The sequence below is a fragment of the Vitis riparia genome, chromosome 18, assembly GCF_004353265.1.
Source record: "Vitis riparia cultivar Riparia Gloire de Montpellier isolate 1030 chromosome 18, EGFV_Vit.rip_1.0, whole genome shotgun sequence".
Taxonomy (NCBI): domain Eukaryota; kingdom Viridiplantae; phylum Streptophyta; class Magnoliopsida; order Vitales; family Vitaceae; genus Vitis; species Vitis riparia.
In genome coordinates, this window is record NC_048448.1 from 8,402,043 (window position 1) to 8,423,282 (window position 21,240).

A 21,240-nucleotide genomic window follows, 5' to 3' on the forward strand; every position below is an offset into this window, starting at 1 on the left:
GCTCTTTCGTTGATTTTTTTCTTTTTGTCTTTTTCAACGCAGTTAAAGTCCTCTCCTTCCTTTTCTTTTCCCCGTCTTTTACTTTTTGTTTAAGTTTTACCTTTTCATAATTACATAAAAACCAAAGAAAAAAAAAGAGGAAAAGAAAGTCTAAAGTTGGGTTTCCTGTCATTTTCTTAAATGTTGTTAATTAAGTGATAACGAGTGGGTAAGAGATTGGAGCGTTAACTTTTTTGTTTTGTGGTTACTTTATTAGATAGAGATTTTGGAGGGATTGAATGGTGTTAAGGTCAACTCTACCTCACTGGATACAACTAAACACTTGCGACTTTAGAGGGTCTTGAATCCAACGGGCATTTGAAGAAGCTTTTGACCTTATCTCGCACCCCCATTATTTCACACGGTCTCCAACGGGTTCCTCTCAATAACGGGCCCGACAATAAAGAGGGCAGGTCAAAGGGCAGCATAATTGGCCACGTGGAAGGATGTCATTCGATATTGGGTTTGACGGCAGACGGACAGCAGCGACAGGTCAGTCATCCGATGCCTTGCGTTGCTAGGGCATCACTTTGACTCCAAACCCTTTTTATCTTCTTGAGCTTCTTTTCAACATTTGCTTTTCCCTCATCAATCATCTTCTCCTTCTTTGTCTTCTGCAACATCTGTCTAATCTCTTCTATAATAGCGGGATCCGGGGTTGGGGTCTTGTGCCCGCTGTGGTCGTTTGATACTCTTTCAGACATGGCAGTGGAGCTGATGATGGGGTACGCCAACGATAGCTTTGCAGCAAAAATGGAAGATAATGCTCTCCAGGAAGCTGCGTCTGCTGGGATCCAGAGCGTTGAGAAGCTTGTAAAGTTGCTATCTCAATGCCAGCAACAGAAGCAGACCACAACCCCTCTGGAAATTGATATTGATTGCACGGCCGTTGCGGACATGGCCGTCACCAAGTTCAAGAGGGTTATTTCGTTGCTGGATCGAACAAGAACTGGTCACGCTCGCTTCAGAAGGGCTCCTTTGGTGCCTCCTCAACAGCCGCCCCAAGATACCGACACCCCAGTTCCTGTTAGCCATCACCAGCCGGCTGAGGATAAACAAACCTCTGTTTCTAAGATTTATTGTCCAACGCCTGTTCATCGTCTCCCTCCTCTCCCTCATAACCACCAACCTCACCACCATCACCATCACCATAGCCCCAATCTAATGTTGCCCAAGAAGGTAGCCATAGAGAAGAAGGAATCTATGACTACAATCAATTTCACAACTTCTCATTCAGTCTCTGCTCCCAACTCTTTCATATCATCTTTAACGGGAGACACCGAAAGCGTCCAACCGTCTTTATCGTCTGGGTTTCATATTTCGAATCTATCACAGGTTTCATCTGCGGGTCGGCCTCCTCTTTCCTCGTCTTCATTGAAGAGAAAGTGCAGTTCAATGGACGACGCAGGTGCCAAGTGCGGATCATCTTTTGGGCGGTGTCATTGTTCTAAGAAAAGGTTGGTCCTCATCGTCAACACTCTTAAAGTTTGCATATTTTCGTTTAAGCAGTGACGGAATTGATTTTAATTGGATTATGTTGTTGATTGAACAGGAAATTGAGAGTGAAGAGAGTGGTCAGAGTTCCTGCAATAAGCACCAAGATGGCTGATATTCCACCGGATGATTTTTCTTGGAGAAAGTATGGTCAGAAACCTATCAAAGGTTCTCCGCATCCAAGGTATGTGTTGTTTGGACTGCACACCCTCAATCACAGCCTCTTTTCCTATTGCGTATGGTTTCTTCACCCGGTTTTTGACTCGTTTACTAACCCGGTCAAATCGTATGCTGAGTCTGAACATATTTTTTTGGGAATTCGTGTAAGCAGGGGATATTACAAGTGCAGTAGCGTGAGAGGGTGCCCCGCACGCAAACACGTGGAACGGGCTCTCGACGATCCGACGGTGCTGATTGTCACCTATGAAGGCGATCACAACCACTCTCAATCAATTACGGACGCTACTGCAGCTCTCGTTCTCGAATCATCCTAATCCCTAGTGGCTATCACCCAATGGTGAATATCGTCCAGTGAAGAGACAAGAAACAGAGGATCAAGAAGCAGTGATGCTCAATAGTCAAAATATCCAAAGAGGATGAGTGTCTATGTTAGCCACCTATACAGTACATAAATTCCTTATCTTTTTTTTTTTTTTTTTCTTGAAAATCTTTTAGTTGTGTTTACGAAAAAAAGAATAGAAATAGAAAAGAGAGAAGATTGTGGATTTGGTGGGGGTTTGAATCATAAAAGTAGTGCGTGACCTCTTTTCTCTTTTCTCATATTCCATATATATATATATATATATATATATATATATATTTTTTTTTTTTTAATTAGAAATTGATTCAATTCATTGTGGTGACCGTCCTTGCCAGGATGCCCACTTGAACTTGTTCCAATTCCCACTGAAGCTGTTGTTTATAGGAAAGAAAATGTAGATATAGGGGAGCAGTCAATGGGTGGTGGGAATCTGTGTAATTGTTTAATGAGGAGGTGTCGTGTATGGGACGGTTGACTAATGACTCATGAGCGCTGGAGAGAGGGTTGGACTTTAGGGTAAGGTTGGTTGTCACTTGTCAGCTTGTGTTCAATTCATATCTCATTCAGTTGTCCACACTGGATGCAAGTTGTGATCATGGTTCGATTCGAATCTGGGGATGTTGGTTTGAGACACTCGTGAAGCCCATCACTAACTCATGCGGGTTGAGGTATGAGGAATACAAAGCAAAGTCAAAATGGGTGGTGGTGGTGGTGGTGATTATTTTAAGTGATGCCCACTTGCTTGATTTAGAATTTTGTTTTGAAAAAAAGGAAGAGGTGCCAACGCTTGCACTCCACCTTTTCTGGGGTCATGCATCACATCTTATTACCAAAGTTAAGCATGCGCCGGTAAGTGGAAAATAAATGGGCTTTGTTTAGTCAAATGCGCTCATTATTCTATTTTAAAATTATGGATTCTTTGCCTTATTCCCATCGTTTCATACTTGATTGACCTGTCAATCCTTATGTCATTTTTGTCCCTCTGCCGTTCCTATTACTCCAACCTATGCACCAGCTTAAATTGCCTTGGAAGCAATCTATTACCTTTTCCGCACTGCAATCTTGGTCATAGCTGTGAACAGAAAATTATTGTAAAACCCTTCCGAGACCATTGAACTTTGACATTTTTCAGGGACAGAGACCCACGCTTTGATTGAACGTGTGCGTCATTTTCAAGTAGGCTGTCCATTTGACATCCTGGTTGGCGTCCATCTCAATCAGTTGGGTTATATTTGCGTCTTCCCTTGAAATGTGCTTATGAATTGTGAATCCGTTAGGTTGCGTTTGTCACACAAAAGGTTGATTTGAAATTCCAAATTTTGTCAACTTCAAAAACTTATCGATTTTACACTTGGGAATGTGGTTACACGTTTAAGATGCATATTACTTGGTTGACGGGATATCTAGAATCACAACTAAAATGTGGTGCGTCTTTGTACTTGGAGGCATGAAATAACCATCTTACCCTTAAAAATGGGCATTAAGACATGACGACACTGGGTTCATTTGTCCTTTGTTCTCTCTATCATCAATTTTAACACCCCATCTTCTATCCTCCTTGGCAAATAGGGACAATGTGAGGGAGGATCCATAAACTTTAGGGTTGTTGTATTCATGCGACGCCACCACTGCTTTATTTTAATTTTTCTTTTCTTTTCTTAAGATTCCTAACTTAAAAGAGTATAGGGTGCAAGAAATAGAATAAAATTAAAATTCTTCTATTTTTAAAAAAAATTAATACAACCAAAAAAAAATAGACAAAAATAAAATTTTATAGCATCCTTTTTGTTTGGTATCATTAAATTAATTAATTATTTTTAATGCTCAAAGTGATTTTTGCTATGGAAATTTGAATATCTTACCCAGTGTTCCATATATTCAACTTGTGGGGCTGGCTTGATCCAATCTCACGTTTAGAAAGTTTGGCTAATAATTTTAATTCAAATTCATTTGAGCTTGAATTCAAGTTAAATTTTGAATAATTGGAGTGTAAATCCAAATTTAATATTTTTTAATTTATATTATTTTATTTTATTCTTTAAATTTGTAAAAAATATATATATTATTTTAATTATATCATATACTATTTTATGCTTTCTAGAAATGTACAATAGGTTTTTTCTTATTATTTTAAAATATTATCCCATTTATGGTTTAAATTTTGGTATAAGAATATAGAAAAAAATTTCAAAAACCTAATATGAGTTTGTTCAACCAAATTCAAACCTTATAATTTGATCAATCTCGATCAATTTAAGTCTAATCTACACCCAACTCGAGTTTGAAAATATGAGATTGGGTTGACTTAAGTTCGGTTGAATTGGGTTCGAATTAAATATGTTTTAATTGAATTTAAAATTAGTAATCAACCAAATCTAACCTCTCCAAGTTGTAGGCTGAATTTTATTGGATCTAGTAAAGCAAATCCAATCCATTGCTGTCCTAGTCCCAAACTCCCACTGAGTTGCGTGGACTTAAGCTCGGCCTATAATTTAGGCCCATCTTGAGTTTCCTTTGGGCTTCGCTTTAGGTCTCCAAAAACTTGGCCTGGTTTTAGATTCAAATCAATGATACATACTGTAAAAAAAGTATTAAAAATGTTGGGCTTTTTAAGTTTTGCTCTAAAAATGCGTTTGATAAAACAAATTTAAGAAAAATTTTGATAAAAAAAAAAATTGTTGAAAACATTTGGACATGTTTGATCTTGTTCTTGCAAAATAATTGTCTCCAAAATATGTTTTTGAAAATAAATAAATAAATAAATTTAAGCTTTTTTTTTTGTTCTAAAATACATACAACGATTATAATAAAATAGAAAATTAGAAAAATTGAAATAATTTAAAATATAACATTTTTTAGACTATTTTCCAAAATAATTTCAATTTTTTTACACTTTTGTTAATTTTTAATTGGTTGAGTAGTAAAATTGGAAGCATATATTCATGTAGGAGGTGTACAATAAAATTTCCAAAACAATTCCTTTTTTTTCGAAGGCATGTTTGGATAATTTGAAGATAATTTGTCTTCCTCTTAGACTATAATTAAGTTCAAAAGTTGTTTTCATGTGATAATTTTTATTTTATTACATATTTTATAGAATATAACAATTATTTATTTGTTTATTAGTAAACACCCTTTATTACTTGTAATAATTAATAATTTTTTTATCCATCATTAAAATAAAACATAATTTATCTTTGAAGTGACAGAAAATGGGTAATTTTAAATTTCCACGATGAGTGGATGAGGTAACAAATAAAATGGATAAGATGTGAGAGCAAAAGAGGAAACAAAGATAGAGTTATGGGGCTTTAACTTATCCTTGGTGGGGAGAATTCCATTATGCTTGGTTCCTAAAAGCGAAAAGCATGGAGGAAAATATAAAAAGTTAGAAAAAAAATAATTTTTACGTGTTTGATTTGTTTATAAAAGAGTATAAAAGAAAATCAAATATAATTTAAATTAATTAAAAAATTATAAATTATATAATTTTTAGTTATACACTAAATATTTTTCATTTTGAATTCAAAGAAGTTCTTATGGGACCCAATAAAATACATGTGTAAGATTAAAAATAGATTATACTTATATAATGTTATAAAGATAAAATGTATTCATTATGTCTCATAGGATTATAAGACTAAACCGATAAATACCCTTCACGAAGTCAAACAAACTTTCATATCATGGTTGAGAATTGATTCTAATGTTATTTGTAACTACCTGCATTCAATTATGTAAATATTATCCAATTTAAGTTTAAAGAGATCTTCATGCTTTAAAACTCGTCTCTAAAGTTGAGAAAAACTTATATTTATATATTATTAGAAATTTTCTCCCTTATTTGATATGAGAAATCACAATTACTATCCATACAAAAACCACATCCTCGTTATATCATATAGGATTGCCTCTCACATGACCAAACAAACCTCGTATGAAGAATGAAAATTGACTTTGATATCATTTATGACGATCTATACCAGATCATGTAAATATTATCCATTTTAAACTCAAAATGATTCTCGTTGCTTTAAAATATGTCTACAATGTTAAAGAGGAGCTCATATTTTATGTAGTATTAGAAACTTTTTATCCCATTTATTTCTTTAATTTTTTTTCTCCATTTTTTAAATCATATTTTCCCTTTAAATTTTTGAGAAACCAAATATGAATTATGACCATCATCTCATCTTTTGTAAAGCTGGGATTCTGAATGTGGAGGATAGTCCAAATAAGAAAAAGCACGATCTTCAAGTGATACTAATTGTTTGTGATGGAAAAGAAAGTAAATTATTAATATTTTCCGACAAATAAAAAAAGTAGTGGCAATAAGAATATAACTGACTTGCCATATTAGATAAGAAAATTTGTAACAAGATGAGAGAGAAGAAAATGATTGAATAATCGATTCGATTTGAGACACAGGATTTTGTAATCATTTAGTCTAAAAATTCATCAAACAAAACAAGTTATCAATTCATTTTGCGATTAGGTAAAGCGTTGGCATCAGAAAAGAAAAAAGAAAAAGGAGGTGACCAGAAGCCAGAAACAGTTATTCCACCCACCCAACTACTCCCTGACTTTACCTTTTATTTTGATTCCCTTTTGTAATGTGCCATTTACAAACCATTCCTCCATTTGATAATTATTTTTTGTTCTTTATAATAAAAAATTATTTTTCGAATATATTTAAAAATATAGAAAAAAAGATTTCAAATATTTTCAATTTTCTAACAAACTTTTATTTTATTAAATATTATAAAATAATTTTTAAAAACTGATTTTCACAAAAATAAATTAAAAATTTTAGAACAAAATTATTTAGGATTAGACAAGTCCCAGTCTTTGTAAAAGTGCAGAGATCCTCTGTAGAATAATAAGAAAAGGGATTGTGACTGAAAAAGAAAGAAAAGTATTGAAAGGACAGGGGCAGGTTTTGTGTGGGACAGTGTAGCAAAAGCTTTTACTCCAGCATGCATGACAGTATTCCGTAGCTTTTACTGTTCATGGTGAGAATCGCTCGATTAGTTTAAAAACTTGAAAAAGAAAGGCCGAGGGATTTTTTTTTTATAAGAAAACGGTAGTTTAAAAAATTAATTCCTAAATTACCGTGATGGAAAAAATATTTCTAACTCTACCTTAATTTTTGTTAAATAGGAAAGAGAAAAATAAAAATTATTATTTCATTTTAAAATTATATTTTCAATACACGATTTCTAAAATTCATTTAAAAAAAATTTATAAGCTAAAATCGTCAAGATACGATTTTTAGAAAAAAAAAAAGGAAAAAATGGTCTCTTAATTTCTCCATTTAAAAAAATTATATAAAAATCCTCTTTTTAAGAAACGATTTATTAGAAGAAAAAAAAGGGAAAATCATCTATTAAAAAGATAATTTATATAAAAAAAAAAGATTTATTAAAAATGAGGGGAGAAATAAAAAAAAGAAAATAAAAAGTAAAAATGAAAGAAATAGTCTCTTCACTTCCCATTTCTATTTTTTAATAATAATAATATTATTAGATATAATTATTATAAATATATGTATTATAAAATCAATTAATTTTGTTTACTAAATTCAATATATAAAAATAATTATAATTATAAACAATAATATTTATAAAAATATAAATTAGATATTAATTTTAAAAATATTTTGGTATTTATCTCTAATTTTATCTTTAATTTTTTTTAATTAATTATAACTATAAGTAAAAGTTAATTTTATTTTATTTATAAGATAAATAATATTTTATCTTTTATTTTTTGTTTCTTTTACTTTCGGATTAAAAAAAAAATCTATTGTCAATTTTAAGTGAAAATTGAGTTTATAAAAAACAAATTTATTAAATAATTATTTATAAAATAAATAATTTTTTTGTTTAATTTTTAAATTAAATTTATTAGACAAGCTTTAAAATTAATTTAAATAAATTAATAATTAATAATTAATTGAATTAATTTAAAGAAAAAAATAAGAGATAAATACTAAAATATTTTTTAAATCAATATCTAATTTATATTTTTATAAATATTATTATTGATAATTATACTTATTTTTACACATATTAAATTTAATAAGTAAAATTAATTAATTTTATAATACATTTATAATAATAATATTATTAAAAAATAGAAATGAAAAATTTATTGAAGAGACGATTTTTCTTTTTTTAAAATATATGACCTCTTTTTTTTTTTCTTTTAAGAAATCATTTTTTAAATACGTAATTTCTCCTTAAAATTTTTTTTTATAAGAAATCGTCTCTGTAAATTTTTCTTAAAAGAATTTTAGAAATCGATGATTTTTTTAAAAAATAACGATAATTTTTTTTTCTTACTTAATAAAAACTATGATAGATTTAAAATTATTTTTTTCACTACACTAATTTAAAAATTATTTCTCTAAAATACCGTACTCTTGTCAAAAATTGGAAAGGCAGGTGAGTGCATGAGTGACAAACACCCAGGTCAAAAGAGGAAACACAGTGACATAAGATCGAAATTTCGCAATGACTTAAGCTTTTAGCCTAATGTCGTCAGGGCTCAATTATTTGGTCCTCTCTCCCAGGACAGAATTGATTAAGAATGACTGATGAATGAAGGTCTATAAAGCTTTCACATTTCCTAAATTATTTGAGATATAATAATAATACATGATAGTGACATTGGTGGGTTGGGCTCTACAATAGTGGTGAAACCTAAATCAATGTCATCCAGCTTTGTAAACTTTTATTTTATTAAATAATTTTCAAAAACTAATTTTCACAAAAATAAATTAAAAATTTTAGAACAAAATTATTTAGGATTATTCATCCCCAGGAGATGGACAAGTGCAGAGACCCACTGTAGAATAAGAAAAGGGATTGTGACTGAAAAAGAAAGAAAGTATTAAAAGGACAGAGTCAGGGTTTGTGTGGGACAGTGTAGCAAAGGCAAACATTGAGCTTGAAATCAGTAAATTACTCCAGCATGCATGACAGTATTCTGTAGCTTTTACTGTTCATGATGAGAATCGCTCGATTCGTTGGAAAACTTGAAAAAGAAAGGCAGGTGAGTGCATGAGTGACACACACCCAGATCAAAAGAGGAGACACAGTGACATAAGATCGAAATTTCGCAATGACTTAAGCATCCACATTAGCCTAATGTCGTCAGGGCTCAATTATTTGGTCCTCTCTCCCAGGACAGAAATTGATTAAGAATGACTGATGAATGAAGGTCTATAAAGCTTTCACATCTCCTAAATTATTTGAGATATAATAATAATTCATGATAGTGACATTGGCGGGTTGGGCCCTACAATAGTGGTGAAAGCTAAATCAATGTCATCCAGCTTTGCAAGAGTTCGGAATATTCCTGGAATGATGATGAAACCAATTAATCTGAGGACATCACCTTGTCACAATTTCACAACAGTTCGAGCACAGATGGAAGAATTCAGGCGGTAGAATCATAAGGCTATTACATGTGTTCCAGAGATGGGCAGTTTTTTAACCAAAGAAACCTTAGAGTCACTCCTTGGACTCTGCGCCCACTAAGACTAGTCATAGCCCCTTCTCCCCCTCGTAAGCATTATTGTTTAAGGCATAATTAAAAAGCAAAAGCCAAAATCATGACTAAAAATGAAATGTGGCATTCTTCCAAGGGCTTTGATTAACGAATATTTCTGTTCAAAGGACAAGCTGTAAAGTCGTCCATATTTATGGGCAAAGTAAAGATAAAGAACATCCACAGTGTTATCGAAGATATTACAATTCTTGAACTATCAATTCCAAAGCCCCGATCACATTAAAAAAGAAAAGAGTTAATTTTATTTTTATTTTTAATATTTTTCCTTGTCAATTATGAAAAATACCTATTTTTAGAATAAAATATTTTATTCAAATATTTCTTTTACAATGAAGGAAAAAAAATGCTTAAAAAGAGAACTAAAGAGACTTGATGACAATCTCAATCATGACACAAATTTCCAAAATTCAAATAAACTTAAAATTTCTTTTGTCACTTTGCTTTATGCCTATAAGAGGTCTTCAAATATAACAAGAACAAATTCGGTAGTCACCAAAGGTCATATGACCATCTCAATCATGACACCAAAGTCGTTTTTTTTTCTTTACTAAATTGCTCTTTCTTGCTACTAAGGATTAGACTCATCAAAGATTACATTTTTACTAATAAAAAATTTGGAATGTTATAAATATGAACACCATAACTTATAATTTTTTATATAATCTACGTATACCTTACCTTTGGTTTCAACTTATAATAAAACAATGATAAATGAATGTTTTATAAATTAATAAACTTGTTAAACACCGTGTATGTTTATATATAAAAGCATAACTTTTTGAAGTTTCTAAGCATTAATTTTTTATCATATTTATTATTTTTAGATTTATAAGTGATTTATGAATTAGTACTATATGATAGAGACATCATATTTTTTTTATAAATAAAGAAATATTCATTTATTGATAAATTAATAACCTTGTTAAGGTAATAATTTATTTATTTGTTTCAACAATATTATTTTATAATGTTTCGTTGTATCTTCATTCACAATAGTATGAACAAAAAAACAAAAATATGCTTAAATTTGTATTATTAGCAAGGGAACCGGATCTTACCTTTTAAAAAGTTCTTATTGATAAATTAATAACCTTGTTAAGGTAATAATTTATTTATTTATGTGTTTCAACAATATTATTTTATAATGTTTCATTGTATCTTCATTCACATTAGTATGAACAAAAAAACAAAAACATTCTTAAATTTGTATTATTGGCAAAGGAACTGGACTTACCTTTTAAAAAGTCCTTTAACTAATAGAAATCAAAAAATATATTTTCACAAAATAACAAATTAAATTGACTATTACAATTTAAAATTCTTTTGACAATCCTACATTTGAAAGCATACATCATACTTTTTCTAATCAGGTTCTATTCATTTGTTCTAGAATACTATTATATTTTGGAGTATGCTTAATCTGTGGCATCTCACAATGCCTTCGCTCTTACAAAAATAATTGTAATATTTCCTATGGAATTTCTTGTCATTGTTGGATTTGAAACATGTAATTTGTTTCTTGTTTACTTTTAAATTATAGTTTTCTATTATTCAAACTTCCCAAAGACATCATTTTTATGTTTTAAGATATATACTTAAAACTTTTTTAGAACAACCATCAATGAAGGTCAACATATATTCCCTAACACCATGTGATACTAATTAAGAAGGACCTTAAGATCTTAATGGATGTAATCAAAATTACCTTTAGTCTTGTGAATGGTTGTACTAAATTTAACCATGCATAATTTTCCAAATACATAAAAATCCAACTCCCATTTTTTGTCGATCAAGCAAACCTTGTTTGCTCAAAAGTGGTATCCTTCTCTTGATCATATGCCCAAATTGCATATGTAACAAATGCACACGTACTTTGCAATACATAAAAATAATTAATTTTTTGTCATTTCATCACAACAAGAACACCACTTGAGATTCTCATAACTCCACCTTTGGCTTTATATGTGCATCCATTGGAGTCAAGTGTACCCAAAGAAATCATTTTTTTAAACACTATAACATGCTTTATATTAATTAATGTCCTTAAGTATCGTCATGCATCTTAATTTGAATTGTATCTATCTATCTTAATAGTTGTACAAACTACTTTGTTTTCTATACGAACCTTCTCAACATCTATAACTTAGTAGGTGCTAAATTAGTTCCTATCGTGAGACATATGATAGGAGCATCCTAAGTCAAGAATTCATACATTGCCTATATTACCAATAATGATGGCATAGATATTTGGACTATCCAATCAAAGGATATATGCACTATAAGTAAAAACTTTTTCCTTTTCTTTTAATTTTTAAACAATTGTCCACATAATGTCCTTATTGTAATTGATACACTTGTTTCTATTGAAATTCAATTTAAATAGATTGACCTTTTCTACCATTATTTTTCTTTTGTGTTCTTCCTTTAGACAACAAACCTTTACCTAAGTTTTCTTCTCTACTCTTTCATGCACTCGTTTCTTTTAGTTCTTTTAGTTTAGGGCTACCCTAACATTCTTTATGGAGAGAGTATATTTACCATATATCATGGTGTCTACAAAATGCTCATAAGAATTTGATAGGGAATAAATCAATATCATAACATAGCATTCATCATTAATTCTAACATCAATATTTCTCAAATTCGTAATGGTTTTATTGACCTTATGATGATCATCCTGAATGAATGTACGTTTTTGCATCCTGAGAGTGAATGACCACTTCTTCAAATATATGTGATTTGTAAGAGATATCATCGTATACAAACTTTCCAACTTCAATCATAATTTAACAATTGCATCTTCTATCTCACAAAATATCTCATTCTCTTAATGCAATAGAATAACATTATGTGTTTTACTTGTAAGTTGATTCTTTTCTTTTTTTTTCAATAGACATTATTGTGGTAAAGGCTTGCTACCTCCCAATGCTTGGAACAACTCTTGTAAACCAAAAAAGGAGTGCATCTTAACACATAAATTGAAATTGTTTCTTCCATCAAAATTCTTGGCCTAAATTTTTATCATCATTCCAAGATTAATAACCTTAGTTTTGATATCAATTTCATGGGAAAAACCTTTACAAAGAATGAAAAAAGGGAGAAGAAAATAAGAGAATAAAAAAAAAGCATACAAAGACTTGTGCGCTTCGGTCTAAATTAATTTTGCACACAAAAACTCATGTGGCTCGCCTAAAAAAACTTTCACTATTATTTCAATATATTACAATTCTAGAATCTCAAATCCCAAAGCCCCGAATCCCATATTACACTAAAAGAGAACTTTGTCATTTAATTAGTATTTTTCCTGATCACATTGGGATATTCTATATAAGAAACTAATTCTAATAATAAAATATATATTTTTTTATAGTAGTAGGAAAATTGTTTATATAAGAATGTATTCTAACAAGAAAAAAATTCAAAGATTTACAAATGGACTCAAAAAGAATCTAGGAAATTTTCTTATATTTCCATTTTTTTTTCCTATGCTGCCTCTTTGGTAAAGCCAAAGGGCACTACCCTTATCAACTCCAAACCTCTGGTACTTTGTTAAGGTCCACCAGTAACCTTTTTTGATTCTAAACTAGGGACCTTCTGCATGGGTTACTGATACAGGGCCGTTGCAAGTTGACATGCTTTAAAAACTTGTAAGCTGTTGGGATACTTATGGTTTACTCATTAACACCCAAAGCATAGGCCAATTACTTTAAAAACTTGTAAGCTGTTGGAATGCTTTTGGTTTACTCATTGCTGTGTTGTCTGTCTAGTGCGCCAAGCATTTGATGTGGAAATTCAGAAAAAAGGGGAAAGGATTTGCCATGGCAACTTCTACAATTCCCACACACACTTCGACTAGGAAGTTCCGTTTTCCTTTGTGAGGGAAGCAATATGCCATGGTGAGTAAAGTTGATCAACTCATCAGAATGCACATGGGGCATCTACTTGTTTTTCTTTATGTCGTGGATCCTCATTATTTGTCACCATCTATCTCAATTTATCTTTTTCCCTTTAATTATAATTAGCGAAAAAGGGATTTGGGAAAGGGGATGGTGCTAGAGGCTATAACGCAGTGATCTTGAAGCAGCCAGAAGTTGTAGCTAAAGTTACACATCAAAATCCCCAAAAACACAGACACAGTTATTTTCCTGTTTGGCTTTTCGTCTTAAGATGACAGGTCTGTTATGAAATTGACGTGTGTAGCAACATTTTCCTTGGTTACAAACTGACCTATTTTGCTCTGCATCATAGTGATGGATACATGCCTCTGAAACACTTAACTAATAACGGTGTCCCAGCATTTTGGAGTACTACTAAGGCAGATTGCAGACCCTGCATATTGGTTTCTCTGTTTCTGTACCACAGCGTCAAGAACCCCGAATTATCCGAATAATTATAACTACTTTTTTTTTTCTTAATAATTTTGGCAAAAGAGCAAGCACAGCTGTCCAGATGTGTGATGATAGTGTGGTGTGGGCCGGTAGTGGCCGCGAGGATTTCTGATATGAGCAACTCCGAAGAAGCTTTGCTTGGGAACACCTTTATTCCCAGAGCCACATCCTCGACTTAATTATCTGATAGTGTGTTTGATTGATGATTGGTTGCTTTATATATCTTTTTACTTTATCCAAAGTAATATGCTTTGCTTTAGCAATGTGCTTTGCTGAAAAGGAGCATACCCAGAAACTATTGCCTTCAATTATTAATTCCATCAGGGAAAATAATGAACCCTAAAGATATTCCCATGAAAATAAATAAGGGTTGTAGCTTTGTTATCTAGTATGGCGCATGTTCCACGTTGTGCATATGAAACTCTAATTGTAAGTTGGCAAGAAGGAGTCCTAAATGTCCAATCAACAAAGCATGAATTCTAGGAAAAAGACGAATGCCCTGTTTCGTCCCTAATGCTATAAGTAGCCATCTCATCCTCCAGTTAGCTCTTACCTTCCTCCTAAAAGTCTCTTCTACAGAAGCAAAGAAAGTGAGGCGCAGCCATGTCTAGTTCATTTTTCATTGTTGTGATGACCTTGTTCATCTTGGGATGCCAAGGACAATATCCAACACGTCCCCCTTCTCCCCCTCGTCTTCCTCCGCGTCCACGGTTTCCGAGCTTGGGAGGTCCACTTCTCCCACGTCAACCAGCCAATAGGCCCGGACCCCTCAGTAACAGAAACCTTGTTCTGTTCATAACCCAAGAGCTCAAGAGGAACATTACATCTGACCCCCAAAACTATACAGGCTCCTGGGTTGGCAGGAACTACTGCCTCTTCAAGGGGTTCTACTGTGATACTGTGCCCGACAAGAACATTACTGGGCTTGCCGGCATTGATTTCAACGGCGCCAGGTTTCGCGGTAACTTAAACTTTTATCGCTTCATCCGCTTTCTTCCTGACATTGCCATCTTTCATGCAAATTCCAATAACTTCAGCGGCGTCATTCGTCCAAATATCAACAAATTGAGATATTTTTACGAGATTGATCTGAGCAATAATGGATTCCAGGGAGGATTCCCTGTTTCCGTTATTGGTGCACTTCAATTGACCTTCGTGGACGTTCGTTTCAACACCTACAATGGCCCAGTTCCTCCTCGGGTATTCAGTATCCAAACTGATGTTCTCTTCATCAACAATAATAATTTCGCCCAAAGAATTCCTAGCGCATTCGGCAACACCACTGCGCGCTATATTACCCTTGCCAACAACGGATTCATCGGTTCCATCCCTCAGAGCATTGGCCGAACTTGGCAAACCCTAACTGAGGTTCTCTTCTTGAAAAACCGCCTCTCCGGTTGCCTCCCATATGAAATTGGGTTCTTGCAAATGGCCACCGTTTTTGATGTAGGGTTCAACACGTTGACGGGTCCTATACCGCAATCTTTTGCTTGCTTGAAGAAGCTGCAGCTGCTGAGCTTGGCGCACAACCAGTTCTACGGCAGAATTCCAGACTCATTATGTCGGCTACCCAACGCATACAATTTTACTTTGTCATATAATTACTTCAACTCCATAGGTCCATACTGCAAGAGGTTGGTGAACATTGGGAGGCTCGATGTGAGGAGGAACTGCATTGCGGGTTTGCCGAATCAAAGATCTGCAAAGGAGTGTACGGCCTTCTACTCCGTATCTAGGACATGTCCGCGCCCGGGTTCCTTCAACGTAATTACTTGTTCGAATCCAGCTGCTTCATTAAGTAGCGCCCAAGTTGCTTCACTACAAGCAATGGCTCCGGCTCCCTCACCCGTCACCTACAAAGCCCTTGAGCCTCCCCGATGATCAACTGGCTTACGAGTCGAACTATGTTGGTGAGCTCATGCTAGAATAAGGTCTTATCTACCTGTACGTGTTTGCTTCTCTTAATTTACTCCGCTCCTTGTTTGGCCAATCCACTTTTCCTTTTTCCTTTTTTTTTTCCTTTTTTTTATTTTTATTTTTCTTTCTTTGGGTTCATATCTGTATGAATTGATGCCATCGTTATTCCTATGCAAAGGTTTTCTTCCAGTGTCGGTCAGCTCCTGTATTTTGCTTTTAAATGAATTGGTATTTCAATCAAGGTGTTTGTGTCCAAAAGTAACGACATAGCAATGTTGCATTTTTTGTTGTGCGGATTATACAAACGGGGTCACATATCGGATGGTCCTGCACCCACCAATTTCTCTTTCTCCCTGCCCAATCCGATTATTAATGGGCTCATCATCCATGCTTGACCAGATTAAGTATTCCTAGCATTTTTATTTTATTATCATTCAATAATCAAGCCTGTTTTGAAATTGTTCTTCAAAATAGGTTTTTGTTTTTCGTAATAATAAATAGTTTTTTAACTTAAAAAAAATTCATGTTTGGCATTTTTTTACTGAGATTAATCTTTTTGAGAATTTATTTTTTAAAAGAATAAATTGAAGATATTATCAAACATTTTTTAGAGTATTTTGAGAAACAATTAAAGTATGAATAATATTTTGAAAACTTTTATATCATACATAAATAAGAGAAAATGAGTTAAGAAAAGTGTTTTTGATATTAGGATTTTCAAATCTAATTTCATTTCTTGAAAAAAATATTTTTTAAAACTATTTTTATTTTTAAAAATTATTCTTTTAAGTACTATTTTAAAAAAAAAATCATTTAACAAAGTTTAAGGACATGTTTGATAACTATTTTCAAAAATAGTTTTCTCTTCTTTAGAATAAAGAAATATAAGAAAATATGTTTAATGAAAAAAAAGTGTTTTATGTTTTTTGTTTTTAAGAATAAAAAATATAGTATTTTTAGATAATATTTTTTAATTATTTTATATTATCGTTTTAAAATATTAAAAATAAAATATTTTAAATATTATTAAAAAACTAACATAAAAATTATTTTTAAAACATATTTTAAATATGTTAAAAACATTTTAAATTTTTAATAAGACTTTTGTTTTACAAAATTATAAAACAATTTTAAATATTGTTTTAAAAAATTGTTCTTAGATATTGTTTTTAAGAAATGTTTTCGAAAACAAGTCCTAAGATTCCATTTTCAATGGGAGATATCATAATTTTAAAGAATTTAATTAGATTAAATAAATAATGGGACAAACTAAATTATAATTTAGCCGAGATTCCTCAGTTTAAGAAATGTATGACGAGATTTAGCTTGACAAGGGCATAAGTGTATAAAACTAGACACAAATAAATAAAATTAAAATAAAAAAGACTATAAAATAATGAAAAGTAATATAATTATAAAGTAATGAAATTAAATTATATTTGAGGTGATGATTGATCTCAATTTTCATAAATATCAATTCAATGCTACAAGGATATTTATTATTATTATCTTCTTTTTTTTTTTTTAAATTATGAGACTTCCTCCCATGAGCTGATCTTTGGTAGGCAGATGCCTGAGCGCTCGTTATGAGGAGAAAAAGGAAAAGAGAGGGTGAGTAATGACTGACTAGTTATTCATTTTCCATTAAAAAAAAGGAGCCATTAGACATTGCGGGGCAGTACCAAGTGACCGACTAAAGTAATAGCATTACTTTCAACCTTTTGGGTGACAGCCAGAGCAGCATATCAATCAAGAAGCCAAGGAAAGAAAGACTGGAATAGGATCACTGGACTCTGCAGCTATCTTCAATGGAAAAGAAGGCCACAAGGCCCCACCACAAGATTTTGCTGAATTTTCTTTTCCGTTTCCCGAGGAGATAATGCCACAGCTTTTTATTTTATATTCTTTTTTTTTTTTTTCATAAAAAATTTTGAATGGGATTTTTTATTATATTATTTATGACTTTGAAAAAGCAGAGTCATGATAAGACCTTGTTTTATATTTAAATATCTGAAAAGAATTAAAGTTCAGCGACGTCAGAGCATCTTAAATGAATTAAGTAGAGAAAATTTAGGGAAAAGTGTGACACGAATTTTTTTTAATTATTCTTAATAAATTAAAGTTATGAGTTGGAAAATTGAGATAAGATGTCATAAAATAAAATAATTTAAAAAATATGAATTATTTTCTAATTTTTTAAACTAAAATATATTTTATTTAATGTAAAAGACTAAAAGACTGATTATTAAATTTATGACCTTTTATTAAATAATAAAATAATAAAATAATTTTATCTTATGAAATTAAAATACCAAATAAAGGAAATTTCTAGTTTTATAAAAGTAAAATAGCATATTAGTATATAAATTAGCAATAATTAATTAAATAACTAATATTATGAACAAATTTTTTTACGAAAGCCTTTCTCCCCCAAAAACTCCACACGGACCCTTTAAGTCGGCATCATGGGCTTTTACCCCTAAGCAACTGAGAGATTATTAGGAAGAACTCTATCAATGCCACCCGTTTAAGCTTCTTGGACCTAGGCTTCTTCTCCAAATCATGCCAGCGTGAGAGTTCCTTTGCCTTTTGTTCCTTGTAAGCTGCGTAAATCCTCTTGTCAAACCAACATGGAGGGTCAGACCATCCAAAAGTACCGCAGATGGGCTTAGTTACACAAAACTCATATGGGGAATTTACTTGATGGCTGTTACTGCCGACAAAAATTAATTCCACGCGCATGGTGGTTGTTTCGTTTTTTAAGTAATATTTATTGGTATATGGTGGGTAATTATAAATTTTATAATTAATCTTGGAATCTGTGGTTGAAAGTGCTTGGGAATGTCGGTTGCTTGAGTGGTGTCGGTGGCAGGAATCTGAGAAGAGGAGGGCAGGGTAAAAGATGTCTGGGTCCTCTCTTCGAGTTTTGGGTCATAATGGCCCATTTTTCAAACTTAATGTTGAAAACGGGCGCATTTTTAAACTATTGTTCAAAATGACCTCTTTAATGCCACATAGGCGCCACATCATTAAAAAACATATTTTTTTCATCATTATAGTGAAAGCCGTAGTTGGGAAACGCGGCTTCATTTTTGTACTAAAGCCGCAGTTGGCAAATGCGACTTTATTTTTGCACTAAAGCCGCAGATGACAAACGCGGCTTCATTTTTGTACTAAAGCCGCAGTTGTCAAACGCGGCTTCATTTTTTAACTAAAGCCGCGGTTGGTAACTGCGGCTTTAGTTAATTTTTATTTAAATTTAAAATTTAATTAAAAAATTATTAAATTATAATTTATGAATGAAATTTAAAAATATACTTAAATAATAAATTATTTATATTTAAATTTAAAATTCTAGTATTACTTCAACAAACATAAATGGATAAATAGAAGATATTATAAATAAATGTTTTATTTATTAATAAATTAATAATCTTAAAATAATAAATTTATATAACATATAAATAATATATAAAATTGTATAATTTATTATTTTAAGATATTTAATTTGTTAATTTTTAAGATATTAATTTATTTGTATTATGAAAAATTTATCTTTAACAAAATAATAACATACTCTTAAGCCGTAGTTGTCATATATAGATTTTTTTTACAAAATTAGTTAATGAAATTAATTACAAAAAGTCTACTACAAAAAGTAATTTTTAATAGTTTAATTAAAGTCACAAAAAATATCCACTAAACATTAATATAGTGGAAAATAAAAAACATATATAATCTCACATGCCTCCACAAGGAGAGAACCTATGTGTAACTGGTACTCTCTTCCTTTTTGGACAAGAACGCCGATTGTGATCAGATTGCTTGCAAAGTCCACATGTTTGTGGAGTCCTAGTTTCCCTTGCATCCATCTCATTATGCAAACGACTTGATTTTGGTCGACCAGAAGTTAGCCGTTTCATTGAGTCTGAAGGCACAATTATCGGTCCATTATATTGAGGCCACTCCAACTCATCAAATATAGGATAAAACAAGGGAGCCCATGTTGATAGGTAAGCACGTGTGGTGTAATAACCATGTACAAATTGTTGAAAATCAATTGCTCGACAATGACAAGCAGCAAGAATGTGCGAACATGGGAATCCTAACAAAAGTGTTTTGTTACATGTGCAAGACCTCGTTTGAAGGGTAACATGATATGTGCGAGGTTTCCTATTACTGCTTCCAACAGAGTGTCTAGTTTTAATATGAAAACGTCCCGCCACATGATCATACAAAAAAACCTCATGTGCACCCGCCTTAACAACTTTAGCCTTTATCTTGGCGTCAATATGTGGAGTGAATTCTTCACCTGAAGCGAGCCGACTGGCACCATGCTCCCGCTTGACTGTGAAGTAACTGTTAACCCGATAGAAAGTTAACTGGACTAAAGTTGTTATTGGTAAGTTACGAGCACCCTTAATGACACCATTAAAAACTTCAGACATATTAGTTGTCATAATCCCATATCTCCGCCCACCATCATATGAGAGTACCCATTTTTCAAGAGAAATTTGCTCCAACCAATTTCTAGCCTCGGCATTTATCCGGCCAATTGTATCCATGTGAGAAATAAATTTTATCATGTGTGATTATATATAGGTTCTTGTCCAAAAAGGAAGAGAGTATCAGTTACACATAAGTTCTCTCCTTGTGGAGGCATGTGAGATTATATATGTTTTTTATTTTCCACTATATTAATGTTTAGTGGATATTTTTTGTGACTTTAATTAAACTATTAAAAATTACATTTTGTAGTAGACTTTTTGTAATTAATTTCATTAACTAATTTTGTAAAAAAAAAATCTATATATGACAACTACGGCTTAATAGTATGTTATTATTTTGTTAAAGATAAATTTGTCATAATACAAATAAATTAATATCTTAAAAATTAACAAATTAAATATCTTAAATTAATAAATTATACAATTTTATATATTATTTATATGTTATATAAATTTATTATTTTAAGATTATTAATTTATTAATAAATAAAACATTCATTTATAATATCTTCTATTTATTAATTTATGTTTGTTGAAGTAATACTAGATTTTTAAGTTTAAATATAAATAATTTTTTATTTAAGTATATTTTTTAAATTTCAATCATAAATTGTGATTTAATAGTTTTTAATTAAATTGGAAAGTAAAAAAAAAATATTATAATTGAAATCTCAGTTATTAACTACTATACTATTATTTCGATAAAGATAAATTTATTATAATATAAATAAATTAATATCTTAAAAATTAAAAAATTAAATATCTTAAATTAATAAAT

At 31.5% G+C, this 21,240-nt stretch overlaps 2 protein-coding genes across 2 annotated transcripts; both read left to right on the forward strand.

The window, feature by feature from the left end:
- The first annotated feature begins 607 nt into the window (after window positions 1-607).
- On the forward strand, window positions 608-2,313 carry LOC117905965 (probable WRKY transcription factor 7). Its single transcript, XM_034818864.1, has 3 exons — window positions 608-1,496; window positions 1,592-1,717; window positions 1,865-2,313. The coding sequence occupies exons 1-3, from the start codon at window positions 742-744 to the stop codon at window positions 2,025-2,027; spliced, it is 1,044 nt and encodes a 347-aa protein (XP_034674755.1). The 5' UTR covers window positions 608-741; the 3' UTR covers window positions 2,028-2,313.
- A 12,188-nt stretch (window positions 2,314-14,501) lies between these two features.
- On the forward strand, window positions 14,502-16,195 carry LOC117905352 (uncharacterized protein At4g06744-like). Its single transcript, XM_034818264.1, has one exon. It carries the CDS (start codon window positions 14,641-14,643, stop codon window positions 15,916-15,918), a length of 1,278 nt encoding a protein of 425 aa, XP_034674155.1. The 5' UTR covers window positions 14,502-14,640; the 3' UTR covers window positions 15,919-16,195.
- The last annotated feature ends 5,045 nt before the right edge of the window (window positions 16,196-21,240 follow it).

Coding starts and splice junctions, on each gene's coding strand:
- LOC117905965 (XM_034818864.1), top strand. CDS start 742: ATGGCAGTGGAGCTGATGATGGGGTACGCCAACGATAGCTTTGCAGCA. Junction 1,497..1,591: donor TGTCATTGTTCTAAGAAAAG/GTTGGTCCTCAT, acceptor TTGATTGAACAG/GAAATTGAGAGTGAAGAGAG. Junction 1,718..1,864: donor AAAGGTTCTCCGCATCCAAG/GTATGTGTTGTT, acceptor TCGTGTAAGCAG/GGGATATTACAAGTGCAGTA.
- LOC117905352 (XM_034818264.1), top strand. CDS start 14,641: ATGTCTAGTTCATTTTTCATTGTTGTGATGACCTTGTTCATCTTGGGA.